The sequence below is a fragment of the Panulirus ornatus genome, chromosome 6, assembly GCF_036320965.1.
Source record: "Panulirus ornatus isolate Po-2019 chromosome 6, ASM3632096v1, whole genome shotgun sequence".
In the NCBI taxonomy this organism is placed as follows: Eukaryota; Metazoa; Arthropoda; class Malacostraca; order Decapoda; family Palinuridae; genus Panulirus; species Panulirus ornatus.
In genome coordinates this window covers 45,272,769-45,291,064 of record NC_092229.1, presented here as the reverse complement: position 1 = coordinate 45,291,064, position 18,296 = coordinate 45,272,769, and the positions used below count along the sequence as shown (strand labels likewise).

Sequence of the window (18,296 nt, the reverse complement as noted above, 5' to 3'; positions counted from 1 at the left end):
ATATATATATATATATATATATATATATATATATATATATATATATATATATATATATATATATATATATTGGAACGATGTGGTATACCTGGGCTGACGTGATGTCAATGGATTGAACCAGGGCATATCAAGCATCTTGGGTAAACCATGGAAAGTTTTGTGGGGCCTGGATGTGGAAAGGGAGCTGTGGTTTCAATGCATTATACATGACAGCTAGAGACTGAGTGTGAACGAATGTGGCTTTTGTTGTCTTTTCCTAGCACTACCTTGCACACATGCCAGGGAAAGGGGTTGTCATTTCATGTGTGGTGGGGTGGCGATGGGGATGAATAAGGGCAGACAGTATGAATTATGTACATGTGTATACATGCAATTGTCTGTATGTGTATAGATATGTATACGTTGAGATGTATAGGTATGTATGTGTGCGTGTGTGGACGTATATGTGTATGCATGTGTATGTGGGTGGGTTGGGCCATTCTTTCGTCTGTTTCCTTGCACTACCTCGCTAATGTGAGAGACAGTGACAAAGTATAATAATAATAATAATATATATATATATATATATATATATATATCCCTGGGGATAGGGGAGAAAGAATACTTCTCACGTATTCCCTGCGTGTCGTAGAAGGCGACTAAAAGGGGAGGGAGCGGGGGGCTGGAAATCCTCCCCTCTCTTTTTTTTTTTAATTTTCCAAAAGAAGGAACAGAAAATTGGGCCAGGTGAGGGTATTCCCTCAAGGCCCAGTCCTCTGTTCTTAACGCTACCTCGCTAATGCGGGAAATGGCGAATAGTTTGAAAAATATATATATATATATATATATATATATATATATATATATATATATATATATATATATATATATATTCCCTGGGGATAGGGGAGAAAGAATACTTCCCACGTATTCCCTGCGTGTCGTAGAAGGCGACTAAAAGGGAAGGGAGCGGGGGGCTGGAAATCCTCCCCTCTCGTTTTTTTTTTTTGTTTTTTTTTAATTTTCCAAAAGAAGGAACAGAGAAGAGGGCCAGGTGAGGATATTCCCTCAAAGGCCCAGTCCTCTGTTCTTAACGCTACCTCGCTATCGCGGGAAATAGCGAATAGTATGAAAAAAAAAAAAAAAAAAAAAATATATATATATATATATATATATATATATATATATATATATATATATATATATATATATATATATATGTGTACATAAACGCCCATACACATACATATACATACATATACATACGTATACATACACAGATATATACATATATACATATTCATACTTGCTTGCCTTCATCCGTTCCTGTCATTACCCCACCACACAGGAAATTTCAGATTTGAATAAAATGCAAGGTTATTAGGTGCAGCAGGGTTGAGGGACAATTTAGTTGGGATTAAATTTGAGTGGAGAAAAATTGGAGGAGGTGAAGTGTTTTAGATATCTGGAATTGGACTGGCAGTGCATGGAACCAAGGAAGTGGAGATGAGTTATAAGTTGGGGAGGGGGTGAAAATTCTGGGAGTGCTGAAGAATGGGTAGAGGAAATATAGGTGAAACAACAGCCATTCAGCATTTGAAATATATTAGAGAGCAATAAATAAATAGTTCAAGAAAAGGAGAATGTGTAGAGGAAATATAGGTGAAACAACAGCCATTCAGTATTTGAAATATATTAGAGGGCAGTAAATGAATAGTTCAAGAAAAGGAATGTTTTAACAGGGTAGGAGATATAATAAAACTTTTCCATGAAATTCATTAGGAGTAGATTACTGTTTAGAAGAGCAGCTAATCAGTTTAGAGGATTTAGAGGGAGAAATTGTTTAGGATGATGAAGGAATGTGGAAGGATGTGAATGATTTCAAAAGTGTTTTCACTGTTGGATGAGGTCCTGGAAAGTATTACAAGTGCCTAAAACAACGATCAGGTTATTAGATCTGAAGCCTTAACTTGTATAAGGCTGATGTTATGTTCCTGATGAACCCTCTCAGTATGTGCTAAAGTAGTGTGCTGACACACATGATGGGCTACTTGAAATATATTTCAGTTTGTTGCTAGAGGAGGGTGTAGTCCCAAAGAAGTATAAGAGAGCAAGTATTTTGCCTCTCATTTAGAAAGAAAGAAGAAATTGCGCAGAAGTGCAGACCAGTCTCCTTAATAGATGTAAACTGATTTCAAAGGAGAAACTCTTAGTGAGAGACAACACAAGAGTTAGGGAAAGGAGGTTTTGCAACAAGTTCCTTAGACTTTTGGGACTGAATGAGTTTTGTTCCAGACTAGGGTTGTATGGGTAGGTTAAGTTTTTCTGAACTGCTAGAAAACATCTGACACTACTAAATATGGTGATTAAGAAGCTGGATCTTCATGCAAGAATAAGAGGGGAAACTCTTTCCATGGACAGAAGATTACCTTAGTTGAAGGAATGAGAGCATACATGTTTCTAGAGCATTCTCAAGATTGGCTGGAGGTCACAAGTGGCATGCTGCAGTGCTCAGTTATAGGACCACTAATCTTCTTGATTTATGTAAATGACTTGCCAAATGGACTGAACCTTGCAAGTGTTTGCAAGGTCATGAGGGAAGTAAAGAATGGTGATTGCATCAACTTGGAAGGGGATCTAAGCAAACTCTTAAGCTGGTCTGATACATAATTAATGAAATTAATTCCAAGGAAATGCAAAGTATAGGTAATAAGGTTTGGGCTGCAAATTTGCCCTCCCTGAAAGAGCTGGGGATGATGGGTGACTTTATCATAAACTTTGTTTCTAGATCAGTTTGATGAGGTTAACAGCAAGCAATTCTTTGCAAGATGAAGTGTTAGAACAGCCAGAGTTTACGAGAAGAAGTAAAGTGTAAAGCTTTTAAGGAAGAGGTACTTTTTGATATCAGGATGATAGATGACTGAAATAAGCAGTATTGAAATTATAGATGCAAGCAGATACAAAAATGTATGATGCTTGATGGTAGATAAAGCTTAAGAGATGGAGCCTCATTAGTATAAATCTCCATCCCCATACATGTACAAATAGGCAATTACAAAAAATTACCACTGTGTATTTGATACTAAATTTTGTAAAGATTTTTTTTTCACACTGTCATAAGACAAAACACTGGTTTGGTCTTGGGATAAGGTTTTTGCAGGACTGCAAAGTAAGGAATTTTGCTCAATGAACCTTTGAAACATTCGACTTTATTTTTTTTTTTTTTTTTTTTTTTTTTTAAGCTCTAGCTACCAGACACAGGAGTATAAGGCTACATTTTCTGAGAGGAGGGATTTTTGATGTTTTGTGGAGGTAATCTATTTCTGTCTGCCTCATCCACACATGGACTACTGGCATTCTGTCATATGTAATGCTTGACAACACTTAAGTCACAATCAAGAAGCACATAGTATATAGATTAATCTTCGGTAAGCATTTACCTGCCTAACAGGAGGCACAGATCCTGTCAAATAACCGTTTTGTTGTGTATTCATGAGGAAATAACATTTCCTTAATGCATTTTCATTTTAAAAATAATATTCTCCAGTGCACAAAAGAAAAAAAAACAATCTTTTCCCCCTTACTGAATACCTCAGTATCATATTTTATTTAAGATAATACCAAAAAGGGTAGTAATCTTTTCTCATTGGTATAGGAGAGTGTTGAGTGGATGGATCTTCCTTTTCTATAGGTCTATCTTTTTTTTTTTTATACATGTTTGACATTTTCCACATTACCTAGGTAGCGTTAAGAACAGAGGACTGAGCCTACAAGGAAAAATCCTCACTTGGCTCCCTTCTCTGTTCTTTCATTTGGAAAAGTAAAAACTGGAGGGGAGGATTTCCTTACCCCCACTCCCTCCCCTTTTAGTTGCCTTTTGCAACATGCAGGGAATATGTGGGAAGCATTCTTTCTTTCCTATCCCCTATCTGTCTTTATATTTCAGATGCCCATTCCCTATGGGAACTTCCTGAGTGGGGTGACCATGGCAAAAGTCTCCATAACTGGTGACTTCAGTGCCATTTTTTAGTTTTAGTGCCTCACCTTTAACAGACCACTGGTGGAGGGCAACTCTAGCAGTGTTTCCAGAGGCTCCCTACTTACTATTTCTCTTGGCTACTTCTACCTAAGGTGTCCACTAATGTTCCTACCTGCTTCTTCTAAATAATGATCCCATTTAATATTCCTACCTACTGCTTCTATTTACTGCTCCTATCATTTTGCCAAAAGACAGGGCTAATGTATCGCACTCACCAAAGTGAGTGCGATACATGTGAGTTAAGTGTTGTCAAGTGTTATGTGCAACAAGGAAAGATTGTAGGTTTGTTGATAGAATGCCAGCAGTCCATGTGTTGGTGAGACAGAAAGAAAAGATAGCTTCCTAGGTCAGAGGAGTGCAACTTAACCACTAAAATGCTGGCTGGCCACTCACTCTCTGATACCCACATGGGTAATACTGGTAATGTACCTTCCTTGTCGGTAGCTACCTGCCAATAACTAAAACCCATATCCATGCGAGTGAATGATTATGTGTTTTCTAGGTGTAATTACATCTTACACGTAAACTTTTTACTTATGGTGTAATTTTTTAGCAAATGTGATATCACACATCCCATACATGTCATATACATATTTTCACATACACAGTTTTTCATATTTTGGAAACAGTATTTACTTGTTATGTATCATTGGAAGAGGAAATTGTATTTAGTGAATAAATTAAAAACTAACCATATTTCAATGAGATATATTAACAAAAAGCACAAAATCGTTTTTTTACATTTTAGATATGATTTCCGTTATATTATCAGCCCATAAACGTGACTTCCCAATATGATGACACAGTTACACTTTCTTTGACAATTTACAGGTGACTTTGATGTGTACTATTTTATCCAGTTGTGTTGTAAAGTTGTTTGTGACATCTTGGAAATTCAAATTAGAACTTGGTGCATTGCACTGTGCCTGGCCACAGATATGGCTCAATGCACTTTACTAAGCTCGACCACAAATGTGGCTTATTGTAACATACAACAAACTTGACACTGAATTCTTTGCAACAGCACTAGATCCCTCTCACCCAAACACTCCATAACAAATCTCCAACTCAAATAGAAATAAAAAGTTTACCCCTACCTTACACTTCAGGAACCTGTTCTTACAGATCAAGGCTAATCACAAAACTTGGTAAAATGAAAGGGTTAATAAGCATTAACTTGCCTATCAAGAGGCAGTCGGTATGGAGAGACATTAAGTATAGTATGTATTTACCTTATGAAATGTGTATGGGATGTGGAGAGACATGTAGATACATCATGCAGCATAGCACATGTGGTCCAGTCATACCTATACAATTTCATCTATGTTTGTGTCAAGCAACACAGTACTTACTGATCTGTACATGCCCATAGAGTGTTCATTGCTCTAATGTATCAAGTAGCATAATGGATGTTGGCCTATCTTTATGTGTATAGTATTTATTCTATAACATGTCAGGTAGCAAAGTACATGCTGACATGCCTTGGCCTGTACAGTGTCTTCAGTAATGTATTAAGCAGTAGAGCACATGCTAACAGATCTTGGTCTAAGCGCTATTATCTCCCATACTATATCCAACACAGCACTTTCTGACATATCTCTGATGGCATAGTGGTTTTTTTCCTTTGGGGTGCCAAGCCACATACAAATATGTGTTGACTTGTAGAGACCTCATCAAGATAAGTTTTTCAGGCCATCACCACCAGAAGACAAAAGCTATATTTAATTAGTGGTGATGTAATCAGAACTCAGAAATCCAAATTTCAAAAGTTCATACAACTCAAGAATCTGCAGTTTTGAATGTAATACATATTATTTTTAGTATCACTCAAAATGCTGGAATATTACAAATACTGGAAGATGTTTAACCACAGAAACTTGCTAGCATCATGGTGTTGCAATTGTAAAAATATATGATAACAAGAGGCAGCATAACAGTATTTTAAAATTATTTGCTTTCAGCAAAAGTACAGTGGGGGTGGCCAAGCATTAATTATTGCACAGAGTAAAGTTAGCATAGCTTGATGAAGTGCAATATGAGTGGTCCAGAGCAGTGCAGAAGTAAAGGGGGTGACTAGTTCATGCTCCCTTTTCTGTGAAAAGGCCAGACTGATTCATCACTAAAAAGAATGCGATTTTTCAGAATTCAGGAATCCACATACTGCTTGGTCTTAAGGTCTTTATGAGATTTGACTGAATGTTAAGGTATTTTTTATTTAGGTAAATCTGTGTCTCATACTTTTTCTCTGGTAAAACTACATAATTTGAAGGCAGGTGATGCATCGACTAGCACAAAATGTTGCTTTTGGACATGTGAAAACTTTATTTTTGATCTAGAACTATCACTTGCCCTTTGTTACCCAGTCCACCTTCCCCCATAGAATTGGGTTTTCTCAGTATGACTACTGAGATTTGAGACTAAGTTTACCAAGCAGCAGCACAAAGGAGCATGTGTCAGTATATCATTGGCAGGAAGGTAAGAGTAATGGCTTAGCATTTATTGTTTTTGATTAAACTTTTTATGCTGTTCTCCAGGACACATTATATATTTGCTTTTTGTGTGCATTTAGAGTGACTGTGGCATTATTTGTCATAGGCTCATCTAATGTGCAGAGTAAATTAGATGGCATAGCTACAGGACAACATGATAGGAGGATAGGTAAGGATTCTGAGTCAAGAACATGCTTTTCACAAAATCAGAGCCAATTCTTTTTCATTCAGGGTCCAGCCACTGCGAAGATTTCTGTCTGTAACTGGAGCCTTAGACACAATAAATATATATACTGTAAATAGATATCAACTACATGTCCAGGGTATCGTATTTTATTAGTTTTATGTGTATGATACTGACCATATATAGTATTATGCCACTGAATAAGGTTTGAGCATAATGCAAGTACTGTAATGTAACAGGAACTGAAAACTGTTATTCTTTGAGAACACTGATTGTTGATACCTGTGGCTTATATGATATGTGACTTTTTTATTTATATTTTGTTGACTTAAGATGTGACTTTCATATTCCTTCCTGGTTAATTAGCAATAGGTAATTGAAAGAGGAGTTTTAATTCAGTGATGGAAACCATCTGATAATGGTAGTATATTTTGCACGTAATTGTGTGAATGCAATAAAATCATATTAAAGTTTTTCATGAAAATAAAATCCACATAGTTACTACTAAACTGTTCCTTTTTATATTCCAGAAACTATAGTGAAAGATAAATTGCCTTACAGATATTTTGAATTCTTTGCCTGTATCCTCCTTCATGATGCAACCCTTGCCAGCAGTAAATTTTGTTTTTCCTTACTGATTTATTTTCCATTAGGAAGAATCCTATCACCAAATTCAATCTTGACTAACGCTTTCTTGAAAATCTGTTTTGAACATGTAATTCCTTTGAAACTAGAATATCCTACCATCCCCCAAGGGTTTATTTATTCATTGAGTAATCAAGTGGCTGACACCATTTGTAACATAATGTTAGCCAGATGTGACAGTGTTTTATATGATGAATTTTTCAGTTGCCTATAACTCAGATCATAAACCAAAATTTAAATTGCATCTCTGTCACATGTGTCTGTCAGGTAACTGAACAAATGGACATTCATTTTTGTCACACAGAGGACATCAGTAGCATGTAGAAAATCTTGCTAAAGGGCAAGCTCCTGTAGTTCCCTCTACCAGCCTGACCTCACAACTGCTAGTTGCAGTGGATTTTCTAACCGTTTTTGATGAGTTCTGGGAGTTTATTTGAAGCATATGTTGCAAATTCTAACTTATAAATTGTAAAGGTAATACCCACATTAAATAAACACATTGCTAATTAGGAAAGATGAAATACATTAGCAGCCAACCTTACTAACTAAACACGGTTGGAAAATAACCTTAAAGGTCCAGCACATCCTTGTTTCCCCTGTCCTAAACTATCGTACTCTTTCTCCCTTCTTCAGATTAGGTACTTCCTAGCCAGACGTAAGTTCAAAGAGGCCCTAAAACCCTATGATGTAAAAGACGTTATAGAACAATATTCCTCGGGCCATGCAGATCTCCTAACAAGAGTTAAATACCTGCATGGGAGGTGAGTCAGCGGATTCGCTGTAGTCTAGACGCCTAGATTCGTACAGTGTGCACCACCATTCCATGGGCTATAAGTTGGACTTAACATGAAGTTTTGCTGTATGTATCCCAGTATGTACTTCACTGTGTATTAATGCATCCCAGTGTGATTATTGTAATTCAGTCTTTGATTATAGGGGCTGCTATATATGAATTTCTTTGTGAAATAATACAAGGTTAGGAGTCTTACAAATTAATGTGGCAGAGTATAGAAAAAATATTTCCTAATAAGAGCCGTTTAATGTCTCCTTTTTTTATTTGATATGTTTTCGTGTAATCCAGATGTTTTGAAAAATTATGAAAATTAGTTACCGTTAGTATACCCCTTGCTTTTTCTCCCAGATCACCTATTCACTATACAATGCTTCCATACATCCTTCATAGACTATTGTGCAAATGCATTTCTGTGCTTGAACAGCTTACAAACTGTGGAGACATAAACTTTAACACCTTTGTATGAAAAACAGTAAAGACCTTATGAAATGGGTCAGAACAACTTAGCAAAGTAATCACTTTCTCAACCACCAGCCAGTGAAATCCACCATTTGCATGCAGAGCTAACTTGAATATACCAGTTACGCCATGCTTTGGCATCCCTAGCTGACTTCCACAAACTAGGTTGCTCAATAGTTTGGCTGATAGAGGTATACATTGCTTTGTCATGGAAAGGCAAATAGTTAAGGAAGTCATATGTATCTTGGCATTTTTTTATGGATTGAAGGATGGAGAAAACCATGTACTTCGCCTGGATTATGGTAATTTTCAATTTTCATATTGAAGTCACATGATTATAATTACTATGATTATAGTTTTTTTTCTGTTCTAATGAAAAGTTCTCAATAAAATCTCTGAAATTTGCAAGGGAGAAATCATCTATTAATTGTCTATGTTTCATCAGTACTGAAAGTCACTAGACTTCATGTTCGTACCACTTTTCTAGAGTCACAGGCTTCACAACTTAGCAGTTTTTACAGGTGTTGTATATATGGTCTTTCAGTCACCCCAAGCTTCACTAATTTTAGTGTTGTTTCAGACCCTGTGCCCTATTTAAACTCCACAGAAAGCTTAAGATCATCCATTCTTCTATATTCAACAATATCTTCGAACATAGGGCTTGGTATTCAGCAGTAGAATTTTTAGATATATTTAAGGTTTTAGAATGAAAAATATTTTGTATTTTAGTATGTAACTTTTTTACCCCTTCAGTTAACCACTTTTAGGAGAGAATGAAGTGGTTACCATTCTGAGTCTCATAATTCCAGGAGTCCCTTCTATCTTCTTTGAGGCTCTTACAATGCTCAGGAAGCTGGCCATGTCCATCAGGTGGGACGAGAGGTTATACATTGTAGTGACCTTGTGTGTATGTGTCTATTAGGGGAGGTTTTGGGGTAATTGAGCAGTAAGTATTGCCCTCATTGCGGTAGCTGTGTCATGGTCATAAAGGATGTTGAGATATGTTGAATCAGTGTTTGTAGTGTTATGATAGAATGATGTCCAGAACAGACATGAGAAAGTGTAACTCTCATAGGTCTGGGAGTGTAGTTTCAGATGGAACGCACAAGATTGAGTTGGAAGGGAAGTTGTTAAGTGCTTGTTAGATCATTTCATTTTACACTTGTTTTGTCAGTGTTGTGTTTGTTGGAGTTAGGGGGGAATCTGTGAATATATGTTGCTAGAGTGTTAAGCAAGAGTAAGCTTTCTTTCTACTTTAACTGATGATTAGTTTTGGAGTTATCTGAATAGAAAGGCTCGAGTGCTATTGCAGAGAAATGAATACCAAGTATATTTTGAGGTGAAATTGTGTTAGAAGCATCTTTGCTTCCCTGTTTAGGTGTTGAGTGTTTGTGGTTTCTAGGCAGCCAGCGATTGTTCTGAATGCTCTGTTTTCTGTGGTTTCCAGTTTTGTTGCATTAGCATTTGACAGGATGGATGACTAGGTAGGTAAAGTGTAGATCAGAATGGAGTAGATGAATTGTGTGTAGAGGATACAATAGAACTTTTTTCTTATCTAAATCTGGCACCATTTAGTGTTCTAATGGCATTTAGTTCCTTTGTTGCTTTTGTGTTAATGTTGATGATATGGTAAATAAAGGTGTCATATATGATGACCATAAAAGTTGGTGTTTTGCTGAATGCAAGTGATTGTCCATCTAAGTTGATGGGAGGATGCAAGATGCATTCACTTCTGTATAGAATTAAAAGAGTAACTGAAGACTTTTTTTGGAGACGCAGACATTCTGTTTAGTGTAAGCCAGTGTTCCAGTTGTGTGATGTGATGCTGTATGTTTGTTGTTGCATCTGTGATGACAGGATGCTGTGATATGATTGCAGTTTTAGGTTCCCTTTCATGGGAATCCTGAAACTTTGAAGGTGAGCTCCTTTGGGGTTGGAGGATCCTTGATGATGCTGTGATCCTTTCTGTCTGATGATAGTGATTCTGCTGTACACTTTTATAGTTATAGGTATATCTAAATATAATTCTCTTTAATTATGTACCCCAAGACCCCCTTTGATAGGGCTTTTACAGCTTCAAGGCTGTACTGCAATCAGTAGCATGTAAATGATGGACTCCTTTGGAGCAAGAAGTTATAGTTTAGAGTGAAGCAGATAGGTTGTTTATAAAGGATACTGTAGGACTCCCCTTCTTATCTAAATCTGTATCCACTTAGTGTTCTGAGGGCATTTACTTCCTTTGCTGCTATTGTGGTGATGTTATTGGTGTGGGAGATAAAGGTTATGTGTGTCATTTATGATTCCCAGAATAGTTGGTATTTTGTTGGATATGGAAGTGATTGTCCATTCAAGTTGATATGAGGGTGCTGGTTGGTTACACATCTGTGTGGAGTTGAAAGAGTAACTGAAGACTTTTTTGGAGGTGCAGGCATTCTGTTCAGGGTGAGCCAGTGTTCCAGTTGTGTAATGTAGTGCTGAAAGTTTGTTATTGCTTCTGTGGTGACTCTGTCCTATGATATGATTGCAATTTCAGGGCCTCTTTCAAGGGACTCATACAACTTTGAAAGTAAGCTCGTTTGGATTAGGATGATCCTTGTTGGTGCTATATGTCTGGTAACAGTGATACAGTCTGACGCTATTACACCTGTAGGAACTGTGAATATATTTCCTTTTAATTGTTTACCTCTAGATCCCTTTTAATGGGACTTTGCAGCTTTAAGGCTGTACTGCAATCAGCAGCATGGAAATGATCGACTCCTTTTGAGAAAGAAGTTCCTAGATGAGGCTTTACTCTTTTTCATCTGGCGACTTTTCACTCTTAGTGTAACCAATTGTAGCTGGAAGCCAGTAACAGTAAGTTATATATTTTACTGTTGTTATATAACCCTTGGATGCTTATTTTTTTTTTTTTTTTACCCGATCACTGTTTTTCACATTAGCAAAGGGGGCTAAATGAAAATTTTTCTGTCTAAGGCTGTCATCTGATTTTGACACTATCTTGCTAACATGGGAAATGGCAAATGTGTATTAAAAAAAAGAGGAATATGTGCAAGGAGAGAATGTTATCTCAGAGAACGAAAATGGGTATGTTTGAAGGAATAGTAATTCCAACAATATTATATGATTGTGAGGCATGGGCTATACTTAGGTTGTGCAGAGGAGGGTAGATGTGTTGGAAATGAAATTTTGAAGACAATGTGTGGTGTAAGTTGGTTTGATCAAGTAAGTAATGAAAGGGTTAGAGAGATGTGTGGTAATAAAAAGAGTATGGTCGAGAGAGCAAAAGAGGATGTGTTGTAATGGTTTGGCCATAAGGAGAGAATGAGTTCAGAAAGATTGACAAAGAGGATGTATGTGTCAGAGGTGGAGGGAACAAGGAGAAGCGGGAGACCAAATTAGAGGTGGAAGGATAGAGTGAAAAAGATTTTAAGCAGTTAGGGTCTGGACATACAGGTGGGTGAGAGGCGTGCAAGGAATAGAGTGAATCGGAACGATGTGGTATACCGGGGTCAATGAGCTGTCATTGGATTGATACAGGGCATGTGAAGCATCTGGAGTAAACCATGGGAAGGCCTGTGGGGCCTAGATGTGGATTGGGAGCTATGGTTTTGGTGCATTACACATGACAGCTAGAGACTGAGTGTGAACGAATGCGGCATTTTTGTCCGTTTTTCTAGCACTACCTCAATGAAGCGGAGGGTAGCAGTGCTATTTCCTGTGAGATGGGGTAGTGACAGGAATGGATGAAAGCAAGCAAGTATGAATATGTATATGTATATGTCTGTTTATGTGTGTTAATGTATGTATATGTTGCTATGTAAATGTAGGTATATGTGCATATATGGGCATTTATGTACATATACGTGTATATGAGTGGATGGGTTATTCTTCGAGTGTTTCTTGGCGCTTCCTCGCTGACATAGGAAACAGTGATTATGCACAATAATAGTAATATATATATATGTATATATATTGGAAAGGATCACAAGTTTGCCCATGATCAAGATATTCCTATGAGTCCACAGGGAAAATGAAACACGATAACTTCCCTTATCGTGTTTCATTTTCCCGGTGGACTCATAGGAATATATTTTTCTACTTTTTTTTTTTATTTTGCTTTGTCAATGTCTCCAACGTTAGCGAGGTAGTGCAAGGAAACAGATGAAAGAATGGCCCAACCCACCCACATACACATGTATATACATACACATCCACACACGCATAGAAACATACCTATACATCTCAATGTATACATATATATACACACACAGACATATACATATATACACATGTACATAATTCATACTGTCTGCCCTTATTCATTCCCATTGCCACCTCGCCACACATGGAATAACAACCCCCTCCCCCCTCATGTGTGTGAGGTAGCGCTAGGAAAGGACAACAAAGGCCCCATTCGTTCACACTCAGTCTCTAGCTGTCATGTATAATGCACTAAAACCACAGCTCCCTTTCCACATCCAGGCCCCACAAAACTTTCCATGGTTTACCCCAGATGCTTCACATGCCCTGATTCAATCCATTAACAGCACGTCGACCTCGGTATACCACATCGATCCAATTCACTCTATTCCTTGCCCGCTTTTCACCCTCCTGCATGTTCAGGCCCGATCACACAAAATCTTTTTCACTCCTTCTTTCCACCTCCAATTTGGTCTCCCACTTCTCGTTCCCTCCACCTCCGACACATATATCCTCTTGGTCAATCTTTCCTCACTCTTTCTCTCCATGTGCCTAAACCATTTCAAAGCACCCTCTTCTGCTCTCTCAACCACGCTCTTTTTATTTCCACACATCTCGCTTACCCTTACATTACTTACTCGATCAAACCACCTCACACCACATATTGTCCTCAAACATCTCATTTCCAGCACATCCACCCTCCTGTGCACAACTCTATCCATAGCCGACACCTCGCAACCATATAACATTGTTGGAACCACTGTTCCTTCAAACATACCCATTTTTGCTTTCCGAGATAATGTTCTCGACTTCCACACATTCTTCAAGGCTCCCAGGATTTTCACCCCCTCCCCCACCCTATGATTCACTTCCGCTTCCATGGTTCCATCCGCTGCCAGAACCACTCCCAGATATCTAAAACACTTTACTTCCTCCAGTTTTTCTCCATTCTAACCTACCTCCCATTTGACTTGACCCTCAACCCTACTGTACCTAATAACCTTGCTCTTATTCACATTTACTCTTTACTTTCACACACTTTACCAAACTCAGTCACCAGCTTCTGCAGTTTCTCACACGAATCAGCCACCAGCGCTGTATCATCAGCGAACAACAACTGACTCACTTCCCAAGCTCTCTCATCCCCAACAGACTTCATACTTGCCCCTCTTTCCAAAACTCTTGCATTCACCTCCCTAACAACCCCATCCATAAACAAATTAAACAACCATGGAGACATCACACACCCCTGCCGCAAACCTACATTCACTGAGAACCAATCACTTCTGTCTCTTCCTACACATACACATGCCTTCCATCCTCGATAAAAACTTTCCACTGCTTCTAACAACTTGCCTCCCACACCATATATTCTTAGTACCTTCCACAGATCATCACTATCAACTCTATCATATGCCTTCTCCAGATCCATAAATGCTACATACAAATCCATTTGCTTTTCTAAGTATTTCTCACATACATTCTTCAAAGCAAACACCTGATCCACACATCCTCTACCACTTCTGAAACCACACTGCTCTTCCCCAATCTGATGCTCTGTACATGCCTTCACCCTCTCAATCAGTACCCTCCCATATGATTTACCAGGAATACTCAACAAACTTATACCTCTGTAATTTGAGCACTCACTTTTATCCCCTTTGCCTTTGTACAATGGCACTATGCAAGCATTCCACTAATCCTCAGGCACCTCACCATGAATCATACATACATTAAATAACCTTCCCAACCAGTCAACAGTACAGTCACCCCTTTTTTTAATAAATTCCACTGCAGTACCATCCAAACCTGCTGCCTTGCCAGCTTTCATCTTCTGCAGAGCTTTTACTACCTCTTCTCTGTTTACCAAATCATTTTCCCTAACCCTCTCACTTTGCACACCACCTCGACCAAAACACCCTATATCTGCCACTCTATCATCAAACACATTAAACAAACCTTCAAAATACTCACTCCATCTTCTCACATCACCACTACTTGTTATCACCTCCCCATTAGCGCCCTTCACTGAAGTTCCCATTTGCTCCCTTGTCTTACGCACTTTATTTACCTCCTTCCAGAACATCTTTTTATTCTCCCTAAAATTTAATGATACTCTCTCACCCTTACTCTCATTTGCCCTCTTTTTCAACTCTTGCACCTTTCTCTTGAACACTGGCCTCTTTCTTTTATACATCTCCCACTCATTTGCATTTTTTCCCTGCAAAAATCGTCCAAATGCCTCTCTCTTCTCTTTCACTAATAATCTTACTTCTTCATCCCACCACTCACTACCCTTTCTAATCAACCCACCTCCCACGCTTTTCATGCCACAAGCATCTTTTGCGCAAGCCATCACTGCTTCCCTAAATACATCCCATTCCTCCCCCACCCCCCTTACCTCCTTTGCCCCCACCTTCCTCCACTCTGCATTCAGTCTCTCCTGGTACTTCCTCACACAAGTCTCCTTCCCAAGCTCACTTACTCTCACCACCCTCTTCACCCCAACATTCTCTCTTCTTTTCTGAAAACCCATACAAATCTTCACCTTCGCCTCCACAAGATAATGATCAGACATCCCTCCAGTTGCACCTCTCAGCACATTAACATCCAAAAGTCTCTCTTTCGTGCGCCTGTCAATTAACACGTAATCCAATAATGCTCTCTGGCCATCTCTCCTACCTACATACATATACTTATGTATATCTCGCTTTTTAAACCAGGTATTCCCAATCACCAGTCCTTTTTCAGCACATAAATCTACAAGCTCTTCACCATTTCCATTTACAACACTGAACACCCCATGTATACCAATTATTCCCTCAACTGCCACATTACTCACCTTTGCATTCAAATCACCCATCACTATAACCCAGTCTTGTGCACCAAAACCACTAACACATTCATTCAGCTGCTCCCGAAACACTTGCCTCTCATGATATTTCTTCTCATGCCCAGGTGCATATGCACCAATAATCACCCATCTCTCTCCATCAACTTTCAGTTTTACCCATATTAATCTAGAATTTACTTACTTACATTCTATCACACACACACACACACACACACACATATATATTTTTTTTTTTTTTTTTTGCTTTGTCGCTATCTCCCGCGTTTGCGAGGTAGCGCAAGGAAACAGACGAAAGAAATGGCCCAACCCACCCCCATACACATGTATATACATACGTCCACACACGCAAATATACATAACTACACAGCTTTCCATGGTTTACCCCAGACGCTTCACATGCTCTGATTCAATCCACTGACAGCACGTCAACCCCGGTATACCACATCGCTCCAATTCACTCTATTCCTTGCCCTCCTTTCACCCTCCTGCATGTTCAGGCCCCGATCACACAAAATCTTTTTCACTCCATCTTTCCACCTCCAATTTGGTCTCCCTCTTCTCCTCGTTCCCTCCACCTCCGACACATATATCCTCTTGGTCAATCTTTCCTCACTCATTCTCTCCATGTGACCAAACCATTTCAAAACACCCTCTTCTGCTCTCTCAACCACGCTCTTTTTATTTCCACACATCTCTCTTACCCTTACGTTACTTACTCGATCAAACCACCTCACACCACACATTGTCCTCAAACATCTCATTTCCAGCACATCCATCCTCCTGCGCACAACTCTATCCATAGCCCACGCCTCGCAACCATACAACATTGTTGGAACCACTATTCCTTCAAACATACCCATTTTTGCTTTCCGAGATAATGTTCTCGACTTCCACACATTCTTCAAGGCTCCCAGGATTTTCGCCCCCTCCCCTACCCTATGATCCACTTCCGCTTCCATGGTTCCATCCGCTGCCAGATCCACTCCCAGATATCTAAAACACTTTACTTCCTCCAGTTTTTCTCCATTCAAACTCACCTCCCAATTGACTTGACCCTCAACCCTACTGTACCTAATAACCTTGCTCTTATTCACATTTACTCTTAACTTTCTTCTTTCACACACTTTACCAAACTCAGTCACCAGCTTCTGCAGTTTCTCACATGAATCAGCCACCAGCGCTGTATCATCAGCGAACAACAACTGACTCACTTCCCAAGCTCTCTCATCCCCAACAGACTTCATACTTGCCCCTCTTTCCAAAACTCTTGCATATATATATATATATATATATATATATATATATATATATATATATATATATATATATATATACATAAGTATATACATAAGTATACGTATGTAAGTAGGAGAGATGGCCAGAGAGCGTTATTGGCTTACGTGTTAATTGACAGGCGCGCGAAAGAGAGACTTTTGGATGATAATGTGCTGAGAGGTGCAACTGGAGGGATGTCTGATCATTATTTTGTGGAGGCTAAGGTGAAGATTTGTATGGGTTTTCAGAAAAGAAGAGAGAATGTTGGGGTGAAGAGGGTGGTGAGAGTAAGTGAGCTTGGGAAGGAGACCTGTGTGAGGAAGTACCAGGAGAGACTGAGTACAGAATGGAAAAAGGTGAGAACAATGGAAGTAAGGGGAGTGGGGGAGGAATGGGATGTATTTAGGGAATCAGTGATGGATTGCACAAAAGATGCTTGTGGCATGAGAAGAGTGGGAGGTGGGTTGATTAGAAAGGGTAGTGAGTGGTGGGATGAAGAAGTAAGATTATTAGTGAAAGAGAAGAGAGAGGCATTTGGACGATTTTTGCAGGGAAAAAATGCAATCGAGTGGGAGATGTATAAAAGAAAGAGACAGGAGGTCAAGAGAAAGGTGCAAGAGGTGAAAAAGAGGGCAAATGAGAGTTGGGGTGAGAGAGTATCATTAAATTTTAGGGAGAATAAAAAGATGTTCTGGAAGGAGGTAAATAAAGTGCGTAAGACAAGGGAGCAAATGGGAACTTCAGTGAAGGGCGCAAATGGGGAGGTGATAACAAGTAGTGGTGATGCGAGAAGGAGATGGAGTGAGTATTTTGAAGGTTTGTTGAATGTGTTTGACGATAGAGTGGCAGATATAGGGTGTATTGGTCGAGGTGGTGTGCAAAGTGAGAGGGTTAGGGAAAATGATTTGGTAAACAGAGAAGAGGTAGTAAAAGCTTTGCGGAAGATGAAAGCCGGCAAGGCAGCAGGTTTGGATGGTATTGCAGTGGAATTTATAAAAAAGGGGGTGACTGTATTGTTGACTGGTTGGTAAGGTTATTTAATGTATGTATGACTCATGGTGAGGTGCCTGAGGATTGGCGGAATGCGTGCATAGTGCCATTGTACAAAGGCAAAGGGGATAAGAGTGAGTGCTCAAATTACAGAGGTATAAATTTGTTGAGTATTCCTGGTAAATTATATGGAAGGGTATTGATTGAGAGGGTGAAGGCATGTACAGAGCATCAGATTGGGGAAGAGCAGTGTGGTTTCAGAAGTGGTAGAGGATGTGTGGATCAGGTGTTTGCTTTGAAGAATGTATGCGAGAAATACTTAGAAAAGCAAATGGATTTGTATGTAGCATTTATGGATCTGGAGAAGGCATATGATAGAGTTGATAGAG

The 18,296-nt window shown here is 38.9% G+C and overlaps 1 protein-coding gene across 1 annotated transcript in view; it reads left to right on the top strand.

The window, feature by feature from the left end:
- LOC139749182 (potassium voltage-gated channel subfamily KQT member 1-like) overlaps positions 1 to 18,296 on the top strand; it is a 953,229-nt gene that overhangs the window by 755,085 nt on the left and 179,848 nt on the right. Inside the window, 1 exon segment of the mRNA XM_071662846.1 lies at positions 7,970 to 8,097. Within this exon segment, the coding sequence (XP_071518947.1) occupies positions 7,970 to 8,097 (128 nt within the window).